We start from the raw sequence: 22,890 nt of genomic DNA on the forward strand, positions 1-22,890 counted from the left end.
TACAGGGAGCTTTAAGTGGTGAAGAAAAACATCTAGAAAGAGGATTACTACGTACACCGGAAGAGGGAAAGAGCTACTCCGACAGATTGTGAAAACCAAAAAAGCACTTATTTCTATCATTATTTCCTATCCTAGCTTTAAAAGAATATCTTTGCTGTCTTTTCATACTATTGTCAGCTTCTTACCTCTCTTCATACTTCAAATAATTATTCATAATATCATCTGGCAAGTCAAAACAATAACCGCAATACTCATTGAAAGAAAAATCCTTATTCCTACAATATGCACATATGGGAACCTTCATAGGCTATAACAATGAGTGTTACACTCTTACCTTACTGTACATATCCTGTTTTGCTATCTTTCAGAATACTCATCTTACATAACAAACAAAGCCAAATTAATATTAAATCAAATCAAACTCTGCAACAAAAATACCAACAAGACTCTCAAACACGTCCACACAGACCGTCAGCAGAGAAAAACTGAATGGAAAATAAGAGACACTTGAACCAACTCTTCATCCAAACAAAATGGGTCAATAGACAGTTCAAATGAATAATCCTATTAATTTTTTTTCACTCTATAGTCCTCCTGCCTGATACAGGGAATACAGCTGTCATAATAGAGAAGTAAGATTTAAAAAATTTACACTATTTGGGATGAGTCTTACCTATTAATAAAGACAGCCGATTCCCACACTGAGATATGGAGGGTGGGTTAGTGTGGCGAGACAAGAACAGGGTCAGACTAGTGAAGTAAAGGTCTCTGACTTGAAACCCAAAACATTCTAACCTGACCTCAGATCCATTCTGGATTGTACTGCTGCCAGAAAGTGGATGAATCACTGTCAGAGAGTACGGTTCTCTGGTATAAGGCAAGGTAAGAGCAGCCTTTAGGAGGAAGCCGCCTCAGTAGAAGCAGTGCTAATGAGACCCCTGTGCCTGGATCCAACAGTCCAACAAACGACAGTCAAAACTTAAATAATATATATTGAAACAAATATAAACTCCTATACAATTACTGTACTGTACTTCCATGCACCACAACTCAAGAAAATGCTTTAAAACTAAAGAAAGAGACTAAAATGCTGCTCTTTTATTTGGTTTGGAAAAAAGTGGAAATGCCAGCACAATTGGAATTACAATTCCATAACACTGAATTAATTACATTCTACAAACACCTACTCTCAAAATTAAATGATGTAGCAAGAATAATTGAGAAAAATTACCTTCAGCAAAAGTAATATATCAGGATTATGCTTTTCACGCTCTAATCTGCCGAAATAGCATTTTGACAAGTGCTTCATCTCCTTACACGCAAAGTTACTAATATCACGTCTAATTGCTTTAAATCGCACTAATATCACCTCTACTTGCTGAATTCCAAGTACAACGTAATTGCCCTCACAAGTATATGGCATAGAAGTGTTCCTGTTTCATTACTCCTTAATGAGGTCAAGTTTGACATGCAAATAACCCTTAGCTTTAAAGACAAGGCAAGAACATAAGATTAATGTCTTCATTGCAAAAGGTAATATTCGGCAAAACATTATTGGAATTCATTTATTTTCCACAGGTACCAAGGCTACCAAGACCATGTTGACATAGTTGAAGCTGTTTCTAAACTCAAATGGCTCACAGAAAATTATAACCTAATCCAGGCCCCAAAAACATGTATGGCATTTCAGGCACCTCAATTTAAAAAGACCTAAGGATCTCTTGAGATCCAGGTCATAAGCAATGACTGGTCGAGTGTGACACAAAGCACAAGAAACCATTGAACTATACAGTATCCTCTAATAGCTGAGATCAACAGGTTTTAGATTGATTGATTAATTGTGGGTTATCTGGCGTCACAACTACCAGGGTCACCGACGCCGAATACTAAATGTGATATTTTCACTTTTATAGTGTGTTATAAAAATTAAAATTAAAATTCTGCTAAACAGAACTACATATAAATTTTATTAAAAAGAAAAAACAAAAAAGAAAACTAACTAAAATAAATAAATATATAAAATTCTGCTAAAAAGAACTATTAATAAATTTGATCCGATAAACAGTATAACTTAAGAAAAAAAATATATATATATATACTAACACAGTACAGCTGTCAAATATATTTGAGAAGACCAGCTTCTTTGATAAAAGAGATAAACATTATTAATACATATACTTTCTCCCAACAGTTTTGCCATGTTATAATTACCACCTGCTTCACTGCTATTTGATAAAAAAAGATTCCTAAGTTCCACCAGACTGGGACACTCAACCAGCAAATGCCTAACAGTCAGTGGAACCAAGCAATCGTCACAGAAGGGCTCATTCTCCCCATTCACACAAAGCCGTGAGTTAAACATGTATGGCCAATATGTAATCTACACAATACAACCTCCCACTTCCTTGGCATCAGGTCATATTTCCAAGGGTGTGTCTGACTAGTGATTTCTTTCATTTTATTGGGGCCTACTCTGTCCCACTGAAGTGCCCATAATTGCTGGATGGATTTCCATATAATATGGAATGCATCACGATATGGAACAGGACATTTTCTGGGTATCAGAATTTGTGCTGCTAATTTGGCTAGCTGGTCTGCCTTTTCATTTCCTGATATGTTCACATGGGCAGGAACCCAACAAAAAGAAACAACGCTTCCTCTACAATGGTGCAAGAAGATCCACTGCAAGATCTTCAACACTAAGGGATGATCAGTATTGAAGACTTCCAGGGACTCTAAGGCACTTTTAGAGTCACAAAATATTGTGTAGCTAGACACTGGGAGTGTTGCAATATGCTCCAGTGCTACTAAGATGCCATACAGCTCAGCTGTAAAGTTTGAAGCAACTGAAGGAAGCGCACCTCTTCAGTTAAAAGATTCACTAAAAACTCCATAACCAACGCCAGCATTGGATTTGCAACCATCGGTAAATATAAATCTTGTATCCATATGCTCTGAAGCATGCTCTAAAAATATTGCCTCATTTCCTCATCAGATTTATCCCTCTTTGCTCCACTGAAGTACCTGCAGAATTTCACAGCAGGTAACTTCCAGACAGGAGTAATGGGATACACAAAAGGAAGTATGGGGATTTTTCCAATATTTGTATCTTCTAAAATCTTTTTAATTTTATAGCTAAAAGGAGTAGGATACCTTGGATGATTTTCATAAAAACTGTTAAAAATATTTCTGTTTGCCACAGCAAATGCCAGAGATTTGGGAAGTCTTTGCACTCTAAACCAGTATCGAAGTAATGATGACTGACGATAGAGTTCAAGGGGTATTTCTCCTGCATCAACTAGCAAACTAGATATTGGTGATGAACGAAAAGCTCCTGTGGCTATACGAATACCTGAATGATGAACAGAATCTAAAATTTTTAAGTTAGATGGAGAGGCTGAAGAATATACTTCACAACTGTATGACAGCTTTGATAAAATTAAGGTTTTATGAAGCTTTAGTATAAGATTTCTACTAGCTCCCCAACTGGTATGAGACAGCACCTACAAGATGTGTAGAGCTTCTAGGCACTTTGCTTTGATATGTTTGATATGGGGGACCCAAGTCATTCTGCTGTCAAAAATTAGGCCTAAGAAACGCATTTGTTCTACACATGGGATTCTATGGCCATACAAATAGAGGTCTGGATCAGGATGTACTCCCTAATCCGGCAGAAGTTGACAGCAGTAGTCTTGCTTACAGAGATTTGAAAACCCTGTTTCTCAGCCCAACTTGTTATTTTATTTATCGTTAATTGTAACTTTCTTTCAGCTACAGTCATCCGGGTGGCAGCAAAAGATATTGACAGGTCATCCACAAATAACGTCTTTAAGACCTCTTTTGGAATAACAGATGTAACACTGTTTATGGCCAGAGCAAAAAGTGTTACACTGAGAACACTGCCCTGGGGAACACCTTCTTGGCACCTTTTCTCTGATAAAGTACTGCCAACTTTAACTTTAAAATACCTACGATGTAAAAATGATCTGACAAATAAAGGTAATTTTCCTCGTAGACCACTATTATGCATTGTCTTGAGAATTCCATGTCTCCAAGCAGTGTCATATGCCTTTTCTATATCAAAAACACTGTCAAGTGGTGTTGTTTGGAGGCAAATGCTTCACAGACAGAGGTTTCAAGTTGCAGTAAGATATCCAGTGTGGAGTGCATTTTTGAAAGCCACACTGAGAAGGTGTTAAGATATTGTTGTGCTCTAAATACCACATCAGCCTTACATTTACCAATTTTTCCATTAATTTACACAAACAGCAAGTTAACGCAATGGGGTGGTAACTTGCTGCATAGAGAGGATCTTTTCCAGGCTTAAGAAATGGTAACATGGTTGCCAATTCCCATATGCTAGGGTAGCTGCTTTCATCCCATATTCTATTGATAATGCTGATTATAAAAGTTTTGTGTTCCTTGAAATGTGTTTAAACATTTCATAAGGAATCTCATCTGGGCCAGGGGCAGTGTTCTTGCTCCTGGCTAAAGCAGTCAAATTCCCTTTCAGAAAAAGGCATATTGTAAGATTCACTTTTGTTTGATGAAAAATCAAGTACCTGTTGTTCTTCCATCATTCTGAAATGATGTCCTGGGGAACTATCTGATTTTTCAGAGACTCGAGCAAAGTGTTCATAAAATATATTACTAACTTCTGTGGCATCAGTGGCATGATTATTATTTACTTTAAGGACTGGAGGAGGATTGGGTGTAAATTTACCCTGAATTTTTCTTATTTTCTTCCAAATGCTGCTGACTGGTGTTCTGCTGTTAATAGAGGATACATATCCTGCCCATGATTGTCTTCTGGCAGCTTTCATAGCTTTTCGAAATCGTGCCCTACACTGTTTATAAGTGATGACATTATCCACAGTGCGATGTCTACGGCACCTGGTCAGTGATGACCTTGTAGCTCGATGCAGCAGCCTTAATTCTTCTGACCACCATGGAACTGGCCGTCTCCTGAAAAGTCCTTTACTTCGAGGAACTGAATGTAAGCCTGCAGTATAGAAAGTTCCATTGAGTAGATCGATGGCATCATCTACACTTGGGAAATCTTTGGCATCCCCTTCCAACTCGCTCAAATCTTTGAATTTTTTCCAATTTGCTTTCTCTAAGCACCATCGTGGTGATCTTGGGATAGGTGGACCATCATTGGTGCTGATTATAATTGGAGAATGGTCACTGGTATGCCAGTCATCACTTGTTCTCCAACTAAAATCACCACTGCAATTAGAGCTACAAATTGAAAGGTCAATGCAGGAGACAGTACCAGTTTGAATGTGATAATGAGTAGGTTCTCCAGTATTAAGAAGGCCTATATCTTCATTTTCTACGATAGATGCCATCATATTCTCTTTCTGATTTGATGTTACATCTCCCCACAATGGATGTCTGCTGCTGAAGTCACCAAGAAGAAGAAATAGCTCTGGTAGCTGCCACATTAAGGATATTAAGTCCTCTCGGGAGACATGACTATTGGGTGGAATGTAATGGGAACATATAGTATATTGCCTTCTTAAATTAATCCGTACAGCCACAGCTTGAAGTGGAGTGTTTAGTTTTACTTTGTAGTGTGGAGTATCTCGACGGATGTAGATGAGGGATCCACCGTGATTTCCCACTTCCAAATCAAATTCAGTTCTGAAGTGAACATATTCCCTAGGACAAGGGGTATATTCACCTAGCATGGTCTCTTGCAAACATACCCCAACAGGAGAATGCTCATAGAGCAAAAGCTTCACTTCCTCATACTTTGCTCGGAGTCCCTGACAGTTCCACTGAATTATGGAAGTGAATTGATTTCTGTCTGGGACCATCAGTATGGTTCCTTTTTACAAGGTTGGGAGGGTTCTTTTCTCTACTTGGGGAGGGCAATTTAATGGGCAGTTTTGTTGGCTTCTTGGGGGGAATAACCAACTTGATATAGCCAACATCCTTTCCTTCAGTGTCTTTGACACTGAGGGGTTTTTTAGTTTCTTTTCTCTCCGTCTCAATCAAGACGGAGAGAGCAGAGGTGTTCTCTAAAGAGATTTCCTCATCTGTCTTGCTATTGCTGGCAGTAGCCTGCTCTGCCTTTAAAGAAGCAGAAGCACCAGCAAGGACTGGCGCTGGGGGACCAGCATCTGCTGGTTTGTCCTCCAAAGAGGAGTTGGCACCAACAGAAGCTGGCACCAACAGAAGCTGGCACAGCCACCGGGCGCTGGCCCCGCCTCCAAAGAGGCAGATGATGGAGGGTGTGTCTCAACTGACACTTCAATTTTCTTAGCTCTAAGTTGACATCTTCCTTGTTGGTTCTACTGAACCTTGTCTTCGCATTACCATCATCAATAGATTCTGATGAATCTGTTAGGCGTCTTTTCAGCGATTCTTTTTTTGACTCTACCTTTGTGCTTCTTATTTTGGTTACTTTATTTGTCTCTTTCTGTTGGTTTCTAAGTTTTGCTACTACTGAGGCAAAACTTAGACCAGGTCTTACAATCTTAGCTTTTGCTCTCTCTCTTGCTTCCTTAAAAGTTATCCTTTCCATCACTCTTAATGCCTGAATTTCTTTTTCAAATAAATATATATCACACTGTTGAGATGATGATGCATGTCCCTCACCACAGTGAACACATTTAGGTTCCCTTGTGCACATACCATGCTCATCATCTCCACAGTTGACACAAACCGCAGGATTTTCTTGTATTTTCAACCGGCAAGTCTGAAGGGTGTGTCCAAACGCGTTGGCAGTGGAAACACCTTCTGGGCCTCGGGATGTACTGTTTTATTTTGTATCTAAGCCAGGCTGCAGAGACATACTCTGGGAGTCTTAACGTATTGAAGGTCAATATCAAGGTAGGTTGAGGTATCCGATCTCTATCCACCTTCTTTGTGATCCTGTTCACCTTAATTACACCCTGATCTTTCAATTCATTTGAAAGTTTCTCCTCAGAGAAACCCATTAGCTGAGGGGCATAAATCAAACCCTTGCTGCAGTTCAAGCTGGAGTGGGGAGTGCACTCCACCGTAACTCCAGCAAGGGCCGACAAACTCATCAACTTCATGCTTTCCTCTGGGGAGATACTCTCTACCAGGAGCATATTACTGTTCTGAGGATATTTTCGGTTGTCTGCCACATTTTACAATTTCCTGTTTACCTCAAAAATATCAATATTGTCACCATTGAGCTTCAAATTTAAATATTTTTCATATGAGTTGGGTACAAAGACCCCAGGAACTATTTCATACTTCTTGCTTTTCTTTATTGCAAATGGTTCCAGTGTGACAATACTGGAACCAGATGCTTTTGTTGGGATTCCTGGCTGTATTCCTTCTTGCCTGGCATTGGGTCGTCAACCGTGTCTGATTGTCATTTGGCCCAGGGTACTAATTTCAACATGGGGCCCTTCCATGAAAAAAAAAAAAAAAAAAAAAAAAAAAAAAAAAAAACTGTTGGTGAACACTGAAGAGGCACCATTGACTTTTCATGGGGCCCTTTTCTCAGCTAACAACACCAATAGGAACTGACTCCCAGATGTCCACCCCTTACCCTACCCAAAAAGGGATAGCACGAACATACCAGAGAGGCACAAGTGTAAGCCTAACCCGCTTGTTGGGACCGAGACTATTACTAGAATACAATCATCCCCACTCTGACTATGTTGGTGGGCATACCGGAAAATATGCCGGGAGTCCTACCCCTAATAACAGCCTACCCCTGGAATCCACAGGCTGATCTCAGTGATAGTTCCGCCTTCAGGGTGTCAATATGACATCATACTAACACCCTTCTGGTCCAAACATCATCGGATTGGGTGACGCTCCCAATCAGAGTTCCCACATTTAGCTTCGAACATGAACCCCAATCCAAGGTATGATGCCCTTTCCTTTCACACAGACAGGAAATTTAATGAAGGTGGAAATATCCACACTATGTAAGCCAAAGAGTTGGAAAATATACATATATACATACACATATATACATATGCATATACATATACACATATACATACATACACATACATATACATATATAGAAGCGGTAGTCATAGCAGGTGGATAGGAAGATGGAAGAGAATTGAAAAATAAGCTGGAGAAAGAAGTAAAAAAGGAGTAGAAGAAAAAGAGGACAGAGAGAGACATTTAGAGTCAAACAGGGGAATGATTTCCCCTCGAGAAACCCCCTTGCCCGTCACAAATCTACAGCATGAGAAAGAATATTCTATGCTGGAGCCATGCGACTACGTCACAGCAGTCTCTCATTAAGGGGGAACAGGTTTTAGAGTAACTTAGAAACTAATGAACTTAAGTTGTCTATACAGGTGTGAATGCAGGAAATACCTTGAGCAGGACTGATAAACTGACCACTGCCTATGAAGTTATTTGAAGTGAGTCTCTAGTAAACTTGTGAATCGACTCTTGAAACACACCAAAAGCCTCAGGTTTACTAGAGACGGTTGATACTGACAATGCAGTAATCTAGGGTGTTGGCAATTTTTAAAACTTCATGACATGCAGTTGTTTTAGAAGATCTTTCCTGAAAGGAAGAGTTCCATGTGGATATTCTGCTTAGGGAAATAGATCATGAAATCAATTTCTCTACAGTCACCGAGAAACTACTGGAAACATCTTAGAATTCCAGAATTCTCTCAGCTTGTTCAGAGAACAATCTAACACTCGCACAACAAGAAAGACGTAAGCGTCCATAACCAACTCATCCTGCAGAAAAACGTCTATTGCGCCAGTCTAAGGATCTTGGAAGGGGAAGCAGTAGACTGGTAATCTGTTGTGAGTCATCATCAAGAGCTCTACCACAGGAGTTCTTTCAAGTTTCTACAGAAACTGATATACTTGATCATTCAGATGCCATTCTGTCATAACTGTGATATTCCTTTTGCTTAGCTGATCTGCTAACACATTGTTCCTAATTGGAGCAAACTGAAAAATCAACACAATACTGTACAGCAAATGTTTAAAGTAATTCGTATTTTTCCTAACATACAAACCTGAAGGTCTTCACATAGGATTTAGCTTGCAGATGTGAGCTGGAATGGCAGTTTAACTTTCAGACAAGGTCGTTAACTACCAACGGTATGGGGGAAACCCTACAGACTCGTTGGTCTGCACTCCACTTTGCCTTTCGGCCCAGGTATCAGAATGTAAGGTGGCTGAGGTGGGCCATAAATGTAAAGACCTTCAGGTTTGTATGTTAGGAAAAATATAAATTACTTCAAAAATTTGCTATTTGTTCCTAAACAAATACAAACCTGCAGTCTTTACATAGGAGACTTACCCATTGGAGGGTGGTGTCTGAGTAAATCTCTGAGCCAACTGGGTTTGTTCTGCCCACCTGGAAATACCTTCCTGGTCTGGAAGAGCTGAGGAGGGAATCCTGCACCTCTAGCTGGTTGGACATATGTTGCAACTGCTAGACTTCTGGGCTTCAAGTAATGAGTTGCATCATTACTTTGAAAAATGACTTGAAGAACCCAAGTCTCGGACACAATAAAATTGCTAATAAGACCAACAGGTATGTTTTATTGTCTATCCTTCTCTCCCCTTGTCTAGAAAGAGGGAGACATGCATCCAAACCATCTACACAAGATGGAAGACAGGATGCCCTCGTCACGTAAACACACATTCTCTCCCTCATACCGACACGTTAGATGAGATGCAAGTGCCCCTAAGGGAGCTGGATGAACCACACAACTTGTTGGGCAGCAACCATAAGATCCAAGGAAAGGCGCGTCCAAAGACTTATGTGTAAGTTCTGAAGATAATACAAGGTAAATGCAGTCTGGTGCAACCACATTCATGCCTCGGTCAGGGAGAGCAGTCTCGCTAACAGAAATGTGAGCAAGGGTTGTCCCTTAGGCGTGCTTCAACCTACTTAGAAGCCTTGGGGGACCCATCTTGCCCTGCTCGAACGACAGAGCTGGTCACCAGGACACTGTACCAGGACCCCTGGTCTATTCTCTTGAAGAGTGGGAGAGGGGTGAGGGAGCACCTGTATGTTCTCTGCTCACCTTTCCCACTGGCTTGCATTGGCAGCTGGGACCAGGTCCACAGCCCAAGAAACCTTGCCAACCCCACCAGATGGGCTACCAAGGCCACTACCGGCACAGGGCCAGTGCCAGCACAGGGCCAGTACTGGTGGCCTGGGTAGAAGGACCACTGAAGCTAGCATTGGTACACCTGGGGTCTGCAGCACCTCAGGTAGTGGTAGCACCCATGTGGTCAGCAATGGAAGAAGAACCCCGGGTAGCAGTTGCACCCATGCGCTCGGTACCATTAGTGAGAGACCAGGGCTGGTACTGAAGGCCCGGGTAGGAGGCCTACTGGGGCCGGTTCTGGTACACCAGGGGTCTGAAGAATCCCACTTAGCAGTTGCACCTGTGGGCTTGGGTATAGAAGAAGAGGTACCATGGTACTGTTAGCAAGAGACCGGGCCTGCTACCAGTAGACTGGGTAGGCAGGCTACTGGGGCCAGTACTGGTGTTCCCAGTAGGTGGGCTACCGGGGCCAGTACCAGTACACCAGGGTTCTGGAGAATCTTGGGTAGCAGTTGCACCCTTACATAAGGCACCTTCCTCTTCCTCTGCTTGCTAGCTTCGAAAGAAAAGGGGGAGGAGGCGGCAGCACTTGACGACAAAGACGAAAACAAAGACAACAATGATGACTTCCTTCTCCTCTTCTTGAGTTTGTCGTGCATGCCTTCGGCAATGTGTGTGTGTGTAGAGGAGAGCATGCCTTAGGCAACATGTTGTGTGTAGAGGAGAATATCACTCAGAGATTAATGTATATGACAGTATCTGGGAACTCAATCCCAATACTGCATGAGGGGTTACCAAGGGAGTAGGAGCAGTCCTACGGCTAGCAGACGCCGTGGCCAGTAAGTCATCTCAGGCACAGTCTGAGCAGATACCAGATAGCCCCTCGAGCCTAAGCATGATCATTAGGTTCAAAAGACACTCGGCTCTCCCGAGAGACCTAAAGAGGCACATAATTCTCTAATGCCCTCGGCCTCCGTAACACCTGAAAAAAGATGTCGAGTTAGATTGTTTATTACACTCATGTCACGGTGTGACATACGATAATAAATGAGGATCAACCTTAAAAAAGAGAGAAACCGAATGCACAATCTGTCCTTCCCTGGACAGCACCTAACTCACCTGTTTCCTCTTCAGAAGTGCTAAAGTGATTGAGGGGTTTGTACGCAGTCACACCTCATGCATTCACGTTTCTGGATTCACAAAATTTTCATTGCTCTCTCTTTGTAGTTAGCACACACACATATTTTAACAACTTATTTTATTTCCGTAATTTTAAATTTGAATACCTGTAAAAAGTCAGTACAGTACACACGTTTTCTTTATTTTTGAATTGACCTTCGTTTTTTTTGACAAATGAGAGCAATGACAATGACAATGAAAACACAGCATTGTTTACAGTCCCATTCGTTACTTGGTTTTACCTTACTGAGTACAAAACAGCAGCCAGTGAAAAGGGATAACAATAGTATACCCTACTGTAAATGCGCTAGTGTGGCAAATACCCATTAGGTGATACAGTGCACCCTGTTACAATGCAGTTCAGCATTCGTGGCTCAGTTAGTCACGGATTTTTCTGTGGAATATAAGTCCAATTAAATGGCGGAAAAGTCACTACTGTAATTTGCGGATTTTTTTTTGTAGAGCAATATTCGGAATTACTGTACTTTCATGTTATTTTCGTGACTAAATACAACAAAACATGATTCGTTTTTACGATGCAAAAAATACAATCCTTTAATCCTATCATAAACATAAAATACAAAAAGAAGTTCACAATGCCATATAATGAGTGTGTTTATACGTATGTACATGTTACAATGATTTACTAATTTTCAAATAATACTGTATTAATGTAAACACAGCAAAATAAAGTTTTCATAATGAAACTAATATTGTAATACTTACCTGAACACCTGAATTAGCCCTGGTCACTACCAGCCCGAACTATATCCCCATAATTTTACCCACAAAGTGAGTAATTAACTGTCAGCTTTACCAACGCTACAGGAAAAATCTTGTCAAATGAGTTACCTGGGGTACTGTTGACAATGCTGCTGCAAATACCGGCCGACAGAGGCTGACATTCCCAACTGAGTCACTCACTATCAAAAACTGAAATGGGGAGGAGGGTGGGAAGCATTCAGGTGTTCAGGTAAGTATTAAAATATTAGTTTTATTATGAAAACTTCATATTGCAGTACACTCCCTGAACACCTGAATCAGCCCAATTAACAAAATTTTAATGCAGGTGGGATCAACCTAATTCAGCCCGACCTGTAAATGGAGAATAAGCCGGTAACTCATTATCAACCTACTACATGTAAATGTACGTGTAAATATATGTCACCATATCAGTCAATGCTTTCGGTGAAGAGACATGCTGGAGGGAGACCCATCTAGGTTGCGGCCGCCCCCTTTTTACAACCGCAGAGATGGTAGCTCACTGATCTGCTTTGCATAGGATATCTGTTTAGTCATATACTCACCATATCAATCAATGCTTTCGGTGAAGGGACATGCTGGAGAATACTTTGACCATCAGCCAGGTCAGTACTGTCTTGGTCCGTCGAACCCCCCATGTGGCTCTTCAGAACCTCTCATGTATGGAAGAGTACGATGAACCTCCCATGAGGCTATTGAGAGCCTCTCATGTATGGAGGAGTATGATGAACCTCCCATGTGGCTATTGAGAGCCTCTCACGTATGGAGGGGAATGAAGCAGTGTGCTGAGCTGCTGATCCTCTGGATAAGGCCCGACGATCAACGAGCGAAGAAGTATCTCAGCGCCGACGAAGAGCCTAGCCTACTAGAGAACCCCCTTGGACTCTCGTAGGGAAATTATCAAAGACTCAGATACTTAAAAGTGTACTATTACTGCTGCCTAAGATTCTAAAGACTAAAAGGAATTCCTCTACCTGGCTAACCTAAGAACCTCCACATTAAGAGAATACCACCTCAGCTAAATAATGCACCCTAGATAATAGAGTTAGCCGCTACACATGGACTAAGAGAATAACCCTCCGACGAGACAAATTGAACATGTCTTAACTAAAAGGAAGTAAACACTGAGACGGACTTACAAGTAGTCGCCTCCAGAATAGAAGACACTGAACAATTCCTTAGAAAGGAAGATGAAGTGGCCATACTCCGAATACTGTGCGCTTGGGGTAGTACAGAGCTTGAAGATGACGAAGAAGCAGCTGGGAAATCATCTCCCTCAGAAAGTAACTAATTGCATTCTTTGACAGCGGACGGGAAGGATTCCGCGGAGAGACGAGAAGTGTATGTGGACGCGGACGGAGTTTCTCAGCCTTTGATAAATAGACTTAATGCTTGCACCGGACATAAGGACATCTCCGCTGGATCGCTGGTAACGAGCCCTTGCAGATAAAGAACCCTAAACGAACGAGGCACAGGGTTAACCTCCGACTTCGCCACAAATTCCAGAAGAAGAGACAAATACAATACATATTATTTTCCGCCTAGGAAACCAGCCTAGAAACTGCCTGAAGCTCGCTCACCTTTCTAGCTGTAGTTAAAGCCATAAGAAAAAACACCTTCTTAATCAGCTGTCTTAACGTTAGAACTTCCGATTGGATGATCTTACTACTAGCAATTTTCGAGAAGATGGAAACTAAGTGTACTCTAAGCTTTGAGGGGTATCCAGCAATAGCCGAATACGAAAGAACCTTGACTTTCCGAAGGAATAAAAGAAAATCAGCTATTTTGGCTATGGAAGGTTTAGAGATGGAATGACCTTCCTTACGACACCAACTTCTGTACATTGTCCAGCTGACCTGGTAAAGGTTATGGGTTGACTTTCTCAAACTGAAAGAAAGCTGTCTAGACACAGCTTTAGAGAGTCCAGCCTGTCTAGCTGCTTGCTCTGCAGTCGCCTTGCAACTAGGTTCAGCACGCGAGGGGTTTGGGTGTTAATGGTGAAAATGCAGTTGTCTGACAAGATCTTCCACATGGGAAGGAACATCAGAACTTCCATAAGGAGCTTAGGAGTTCCAGAAACCAAGGGCGTAGGGCCAGCAAGGAGCTATTAGAGTAATAGACGTCTTGACACTCTCCTGCAATTTCCTGATTACCTGATGAATGAGACTGAATGGTGGAAAGCATACACCTGCATGTGATTCCAATTTTGTAACGTTGCAATGGTGCCTATCGACATGGGGTCCACCACTGTTGAGAAATAAACCGGAAGACGATGGTTTAATCTCGTTGTGAAAAAGTCCACAGAAGCTGGCCACTTCAGGAGAACCTGACATACTACTTCCTGAGCCAAAGTCCACTCTCCCCACAATACCTGACGAGAGCAACTTAACAAGTCGGCCAGTACGCTGAGACTCCCCGATACAAGTTGGGGAAGAAGAGACACTTTCCACTCTTCGCACCTTCTCAGGACTCTTATGTGTTACCTTCTCAGGACTCTTATGTGTTATAGTATTGAGTTCTGTTGATCTTGATCCCCCCGAGTTTTTCAGATACGACACGGAGTTACGTTATCGCAAAACAGAGCCACTACTGTGTTGCGTACGAGGGCTGAAAAACACCTGAGGGCTTCCTTTATAACCCTGAGCTCCCGAAGATTTATTGACTCCTCTCACTCCCGATCCTTCCAGAGCCCCGAAGCCTGGGTTTCCTCCAAGGTTGCTCCCCAACCTTGATCTGAGGCATCTGAGAACAGATGAACATCGGGAAGAGGGGAGTTGATAGACCTTCCGGGTGTCAGATGCACTTCTTCTGAACACCACAGAAGATCTGACAGGCAAGAATCGCTCCAGACTATAACTGCGTTTTTGCTGCGGAAGTCCCAGCGATTCCCAAGACATACCTGAAGAAAAATGCATTCGGAGATGAGACCCTGGAATTAAAAGAGAGAGCGAGAAGACATTCTCCCTAAGAGGCTTCTCCAAGTTGGTAACGGCTGTTCCCTGTTGGACAGGAACACCTCTAATTGCTGAAGGACCGACTGGATCCTCTCCAGGGTTGGGAAAAAAAACCTCAAAGGAAAGAGAGAGAGAGAGAGAGAGAGAGAATCCTCATCCCTGAAAGGTTACAGATTGTGTTGGAACCAGGCAACGCTTGGCAAAATTTAGACGAATTCCTAGAATCTTGCATAGATTCAATAAGAAGTCCCTCGCCCTTACTAGCTCCTCTAAAGAGGAGGCAAGGATCAGCCAAGGGCTAGATACTTCAACATTCTGTACCCTCGACGATATATAATTGCCGACACCAGAGACATGAGTTGAAAGCAACAAAGTTTGTCATGCTGGCCTCATCACCTGAACCCTGAACAGCCACACGAATCATACCCTCCTGTGACGCTACTGCTGACGACGACAACACGAAATTGACCATGGAGGAGACATCCTCCTCTCTAAAAAGACTGTTGCAGAGCGCAAAAAGGCGCCCTCAACAGAACCCTCTTATAATATCCGGATAGTGAGGCGGAAGATGATTTAAAAAGAAGCCTCCTCTTCTTGCCAAAGAATGTTGTACAGCCAGCCGAAATGTTAGCCTGGTATGCCAACCCCATCAAAACTGAAGTGATGAGGTTATCAAACAGTATAGTATCGGAGGGAGTATATCCATCTTGTTTGAGAAACCCCATCAACCACACATAGAGTGGGACAAGGCCTCAGACTGGCTGCAAAAAGTGTCCTCCAAAATACAAGCCTCACGAGATGTAACTGCTACCAAACAATTCGATGAAGGAACCCGAGAGAGAAGAGCCTCAACAGATTTGTTGAGAGGAACTCTGACACCGGCAGAAGGGTTACCCGCTACCCTATAGAAACCCTTCCGATTAGGAAGCAAGGTTGAATCCTGTCTACCTGACCTGATAAATAAGAGAAGCTAACCTAGAGTCTGCCTACCTCAACACCTGCCCGAATCGGCCAAACCAGACCGGCTTACTTGATGTTCGGGAGACTACTGGTTTAGTTACATACAAAGATTCAAACATTGCTTGGTTTGGTTGTGTAGGTTCCTCAGGAGCCTGGACTGCAAACAGAGAGAATGGATAAAGTCCACCACACACTTATACTCACTTTCATTCACTGGAGAAAAAACCTATATCTGGTACCTGCTCCTCTTCTTCAAAAGAGCATTCTCTGTCAGACTGGTCCGACTGAACCGGGACAGGAAAAGAGACAGATTTACCACCCGCAAGAGCTGCACCCGATAACCCAGAACTTGCTACACCAGGATGTGCGAGATCAACACCCGACATACCTGACCCCATCATACCTGAGCCAACTGTAACCTGGTTGCGCAAACCCTGTACCAAGTTCCAACTAAAGCTGATGACAAAACAGTCAGATGCACTCAACTGCGCAAACCCTGCACCACCCAGCAATGATGGCGTAACACCTGTACAACAAACGCCCACCCCTGCGAACGGAGAGGCCACAACACCCAATCCAACCAATGCCAGATGAACCAACACTGCACCAGGAAGGGTATCCGGAGCTGAAGTCACACTGATAAAGGGAGAGGGAGGAAGAACTCCCTGATGACCTGGAACCAAAGCCGAACCCACATTGAACACCTTAGAAGGAGGAATAGAAATAGCTGCGGCAAAAGTTGAGAAAGAAGTCGAAGGAGAAACGAAAGCAGCCACACTCGAATAACCACTGGAGCACCTACCGCCAACGTTGGACAAGTGGAGAACATATCAACTGGTCCAGTACTCAGAGGTGTTTCTCAGGACAAGCTATGAGCTGCGGAACCAATGGGGACCGAAGAAGGAAAATTACCAGCTACTCTAGTGAAAAGGAGATGATGAGGACACCATCAGTACTGATACACTCAACGATGATGCAGGCGAAATGCCAATGCCGTAGCATCTGCAAGAACCGCGGTGGACACATTACATTTTAAACCCAGTAAAGGATGAAAATACGGAGTTGTGGAAGACTCCGCAACCACCTGTGAAGTATCTAGACCAGAAGCCTGAGAAAACTACAGGACCCATGTAAGATGCTAAAGAAAACTGCCCCGCCAAAGGTACACCTTGCCTCAACCCCAAAGAGAGAGAGGGAGCCACTGAAAACTCCAACATTACAGGATTTAACCAATGAAAATTCTTTGCTCTGCTGACTTAATGGCAAAGAAAATATAATGAGCAAGAGAAGACTCCGAAGAGCGACCTGATAAAGAAGATTGTGTAAAGACATTGGAAGAAGGCTTAGATGAAATCCGGGAAAAAAGGAAAACTCAGAAGCAGCAGAAGAGGCCATAATCTTGACAGACATCACTAGCAAACCCAAGAAAATTCTCCAACAGTACCGAACCCGACAGACCCGAAACCACATCCGAACGACAAACCACGTACTTACAAACCTTCTGTTGTAAAGAACTCAAAGCAGGAAATAAAACCAAAGATGGATCCAAGACGAAGTTGTCACACTAGAAACCCCAACCGAACCCAAACCCGAAGAAGACTGCGCCTTCTACTTCTCTTCCTGAGCACTTCCTAACCTATTTTCCCTACTCGTCTGTGTCTTACCTAACTCTACATCAACCTCATAACTTACCCCTTGAGTGGGAAGGGGGGAATCTGTTGCCGACACTGCCTGCTCCGCACCGGGGGGGGGCCAGAACCTACCTTCGAGGCTTGCAGTTCTCTATGACCCCGGCACCCATTAGGGCTGGTTCTGGAACAGGCAAGGGGCTGAAAAAGAAGTTAGAATCAACTATGCTACTACTATCACTATCTCTATTCTCTATTAACTTACTCAGCAGGCTAGAAATAGGCTAGACATACTGGATGATAAACTGTCCTCTAACTTCTTGAATAACTCTGAATCTAACTCTTCCCTATCTACTGATTGTAACCCTACAGCTGATCCTGACCTGCGCTTACTCTTCGAGGCAAAGGAGTTTCTGTGTTTCAAATAATCCTCCATTTGATCTATTGACCAAGACCTATACTCGTCACATCTCTGACTGGTACTACACTGAACCTTCGTACATAAAATACAAACAGAATGTTGATCGTGTTTGAGGTACTCATCCTACGCTTGCACGACGTGCAGGACCGATGAGCAGCAGCATCTCCAGCAGTAGAAGGCTCGGTCGTCAAAGATGTAGACAAAGTGGAAGCAGCAGCGCTAGCAGATGGCGACGTCTTCTTGTCTGACTTATCCAATCGAGTCCAAAGTACCGATCCAAAGTCAAAACCAGGAGAGAAGTTCCAAATCTAGTCAATAAAATATAAATCCAGGAGAAAAGACGGTAAAAACAGTCCAAAATCGTAATCTGGTGTCCAAATTCTTTAAATGGGGGTTGGGCTAAATGACCAAAAGTTCGCCTGATGTGGGACACACCCACGCAGCACAGCAAACTAATAACAATTGGGGATGTCGGCCTCTGTTGGCCGGTATTTGCAGCAGCGCTGTCAACGGTACCTCTGGTGACTCATTTGACAAGATTTTCCCTGTAGCGTTGGTAGCGCTGACAGTTAATTACCCACTTTGTGGGTAAAATTGTGGGGATATAGTTCGGGCTGGTCAGTGACCAGGGCTAATTCAGGTGTTCAGGGAGTGTATTGCAATATAAAATGTTATTTCTTACTGAATCCATTTATAGTGTATTATTATACTGACCTATTATCACCATAATATGTATAAAAAAAACCATCGTCTAGCCACCTGTAATGTTTACGTTCTAAGAATCAGCTGATTGAGCCTACTACCGAAAAAATTAGAAAAGTAATTTTTTAGTTGCTAAAAGAAATGAATGTATTAATGGAATTATTATTTTTAATTTTGTACATTACAGTAAAATGGGTATATACAAAGGTAAACTAACACACTTTGTTAAAGTAAAATCCCTCAAAAATCACAAAACAGCTGTTTCCTGGTTCATTTTATCGATGTAAACCTACCTCAGTTCTCTCTCTCTCTCTCTCTCTCTCTCTCTCTCTCTCTCTCTCTCTCTCTCTTCTCTCTTTTTTTTTTTTTTTTTTTTTTTTGATTTACTGTACCATTTTCATCACAAGTTTAGTTGATTCTAAGTATGATTAGCACACAACACAGTACAGTACACAAGCAAATATTTTATCACTGTTGATTGCATTTATAATTTGGTATTTTTTTTAATGCATATTTAAATATTTAGGTACAGTACTTGACTCTACTTGTGAATTCCCAATGTTTCCCCTGTCTATTGTAAAAAGAACAGGGACAGCTTGAATACTGTATGAGAGAAAATGGCTGTGCTTGAATATAGGAGGAACTTGATTAGCTTTCACACGTAGCTGTAAGCCATATATTTTTACGGGTAATGTTGTATGATGACTCTGAAATGATATTAAAGTGTTTTAGAATGATAGTTTAAGTATTTGGTGTTTGAACTATTAAAATAGGCAGTTATAAACATTTTAGTTTAAGGTATATTTGGTGTTTGAACTATTAAAATAGGCAGATATCAGCATTTTTTGACGGGGTACTAACTTATCGCGGAATTCAACTTATTGTGGGTGGTTGCTGTCCCCAACCCCCACGAATACTGGGGCCCACTGTACTCTAATTTTACGTCAACCATTTATTTCTTTTTTAAGGTAATGTATTTAGCTAACTTTTTAACCCTTTAACGCCGAAGCCCTATTTACAAAAACGTCTCCCGTATGCCGGCAGCGTTTGGTGAGTTAGAAAATGAAGCCGGAAAAAGTTTTTTCAAAAATCACAGCACGCTTAGTTTTTAAGATTAAGAGTTCATTTTGGCTCATTTTTTCTGTCATTGCCTGAAGTTTAGTATGCAACCATCAGAAATGAAAAATATCATTATCATATATAAATATTGGAATATATGACAGCAAAAAAAACTCAAATATAATTGTATGCAAATCGCTGTAAGCAAAACAGTTAAAGCTAATGAGTTAATTTTTTTAGCTGTATTGTACAACTAAATGCGATGATTTTGGTATATAACAAATTTTAAAACGATCAAAGCAACACAGAGAAAATATTATCACAAAATGATGCATGAATTCGTAACGCGAGGACGTAAAAAAATGTTTTTTTCAAAAATTCACCATAAATCGAAATATTGTGCTAGAGACTTCCCGTTTGTTGAAAAATGAAGCTAATTGATTGAATATTACTAGACTGTAAGTGTTTTAGCTTACAATTGCAGTTTTCGACCATTTCGGTTGAGTTAAAGTTGACCGAAAGTCAAATTTTTTCTATTTATCGTGATTTATATGGAAATATTTCAAAACTGATAAAAGCTACAACCATGAGTTATTTTTTGTTGTATTGTACATGAAATTGCGCACATTTTCATATATAAAACTTTATGTAACGACTAATTTAAAGCGGTGCAAATATTACGACAACGAGACGAAAGAATTTCTGAGATGTTCGGCCGAGTTTACCGGCAGACGTAAGTAAGGAAAATGTTTTTAAAAATTCACCATAAATCGAAATATTGTGCTAGAGACTTCCAATTTATTGCAAAATGAAGTTAAACGATTGAATATTACTAGAATGTAAGAGTTTTAGCTTATAATTGCGTTTTTTACCATTTCGGTCGAGTTAAAGTTGACCGAAGGTTGAAATTTTGCAGTTATCGTGATTTATGTGAAAATATTTCAAACTGATTAAAGCTACAACCATGAGCTATTTTCTGTTGTATTCTACATGAAATTGCGCACATTTTCATATATAAAAGTTTATGTAACGACTAATATAAAACGATGCAAACATTACAACAACATGACGAAAGAATTTCTGAGATGTTCGGCGAGTTACAGCGCAGGCGTAAGGAAAAAATTTTTTTTCAGAAATTCACCATAAATCGAAATATTGTGCTAGAGACTTCCAGTTTGTTGCCAAATGAAGGTACATGATTGAATATTACTAGAATGTAAGAGTTTTAGCTTATAATTGCGTTTTTTACCATTTTCGGTCGAAAGTTAAATTTGACCAAGCTTGAAATTTTGGCAGTTATTGTGATTTATATGAAAATATTTCAAAACTGATAAAAGCTACAACCATGAGTTATTTTCTGTTGTATTCTACATGAAATTGCGCACATTTTCATATATAAAAGTTTATGTAACGACTAATATAAAACAGTGCAAACATTACGACAAAATGACGAAAAAGAATTTCTGGCGTGGATGTATGGAAAAAGTTTTTTCAAAATTCACCATAAATCGAAATATTGTGCAGAGACTTCCAATTGGTTGCAAAATGAAGGTAAATGATTGAATATTACTAGATCGTAAGAGTTTTAGCTTAAAATTGCGTTTTTGACCATTTCGGTCGAGTCAAAGTTGACTGAAGGTTGAAATTTTGGCAGTTATCGTGGTTTATATGAAAATATTTCCAAACTGATAAAGCTACAACCATGGGTTGTATTTTGCTGTATTGTACATGAAATTGCGCACATTTTCTTATATAAAACTTTATGTAACAGCTAATATAGAACAGTGCAAAAATTACGACAAAATGACGAAAAGAATTTATGAAATTTTTCGCTGAGTTACCGCCTGCGGGCGTAAGAAAAAGTTTTTTTAAAAATTCACCATAAATCGAAATATTGTGCTAGAGACTTCCAATTTGTTGCAAAATGAAGGTACATGATTGAATATTACTAGAATGTAAGAGTTTTAGCTTACAATTGCATTTTTTGACCATTTCGGTCGAGTCAAAGTTGACCGAAAGGTTGAAATTTTTTGTAGTCGGCGTCACGGGTGCGTCCACTCGGCACCCAACAGACAATTTTAGTCGACGTGATGATACGTCCAATAGGCGTTAAGGGTTAAGTTGAAATTAAAGTGCTTTGGGAGCATGATTTGATCATATTTAGGGTTTAAACTCTAGAAATAGGCATTATTAGCATTTTTAGTGACTTTAACCAAACATTCACGATTCCTCCTGATCTGCAACGGGTTCTGGAACCTAACCTCATGAAGTTCGAGGTATTACAGTACTGTACAGTATATAACACAAACAACAATCACACAAAAATATATCAACAGAAAAAACAAAAACAAAAGACAGCATGTGGCAATCGGGCAGAGAAGCACAGAGACGTCTTCACACAATGGTGGCTGAAATCAGAGTGGAGTGCAGACCGACGAGTGGGCAGGGGGTTCCTCCCTACCGCCAGTAGTTAATGACCTTGTCTGAAAGTTGAATAGCCATTCCAACTTGTGTGCGCAAGCTAAATCCTATGTAAAGACCGAAGGTTTGTATTTATGTAGGAACAAATTCCCTGTTTCTTTCTAAAGAAGAGATTTGCTAGACTGAGCCTCAAAGAACAATAATTAATGATTTTATATCAAGTTGCCCTAAAGATATTTTCTTATTATCAAAACATATATGCAATTATACTGTATATCCAAATATATCCACATATACATATACAGTATACAGTAGTCCTCTGATTATTTACAATAATACAACTACGGCCCTGCCACATACGGTCAACAGCTGCATACGGTCAAAGAAAACTCTATGGATGTAAAATGGCAACTCTGTAACTTTACTCCCCCCTACCTTCTAAATACGGCATACCTGTGAACACTAAATAAGCTTATAAACAACAACCATCACATTTTAAACTGAACCTGATGCAAAAGGCAATTAGCTAGCTTATTTACTCATATCTTCAAAAAATAATGCTGTATAATTTATTTGTAAATAAAACCTTCTCTCTCATAAATGACACACAATATGGTAGGTGCACTGCACGTACAGTAGTCTACTGAATAACATGGGTATCACTTTGCTTTAACTATTTTGCCTACATACATGAAAAAACCTTTTACTTATAAAAGCAAAACCTTTTTTTTTTTACTTGTATGCAATACACAATATGATAGATATAG

At 40.8% G+C, this 22,890-nt stretch overlaps 1 protein-coding gene across 2 annotated transcripts in view; it reads right to left on the reverse strand.

Annotated features, from left to right (window-relative positions):
* Window positions 1-22,890, reverse strand: part of LOC136848598 (ubiquitin-conjugating enzyme E2 J2-like) — a 95,519-nt gene that overhangs the window by 45,641 nt on the left and 26,988 nt on the right. The window contains exon 1 of one of the 2 annotated variants that reach the window (XM_067120970.1): window positions 12,069-12,149. The exons of the other annotated variant lie outside the window; for it this stretch is intronic. Within the exon in view, the coding sequence (XP_066977071.1) occupies window positions 12,069-12,121 (53 nt within the window). The 5' untranslated portion in view covers window positions 12,122-12,149. Of the gene's footprint in view, window positions 1-12,068; window positions 12,150-22,890 lie in introns of those variants that run through there. 2 annotated transcript variants of the gene reach the window in all.

The sequence above is a fragment of the Macrobrachium rosenbergii genome, chromosome 2, assembly GCF_040412425.1.
Source record: "Macrobrachium rosenbergii isolate ZJJX-2024 chromosome 2, ASM4041242v1, whole genome shotgun sequence".
In the NCBI taxonomy this organism is placed as follows: Eukaryota; Metazoa; Arthropoda; class Malacostraca; order Decapoda; family Palaemonidae; genus Macrobrachium; species Macrobrachium rosenbergii.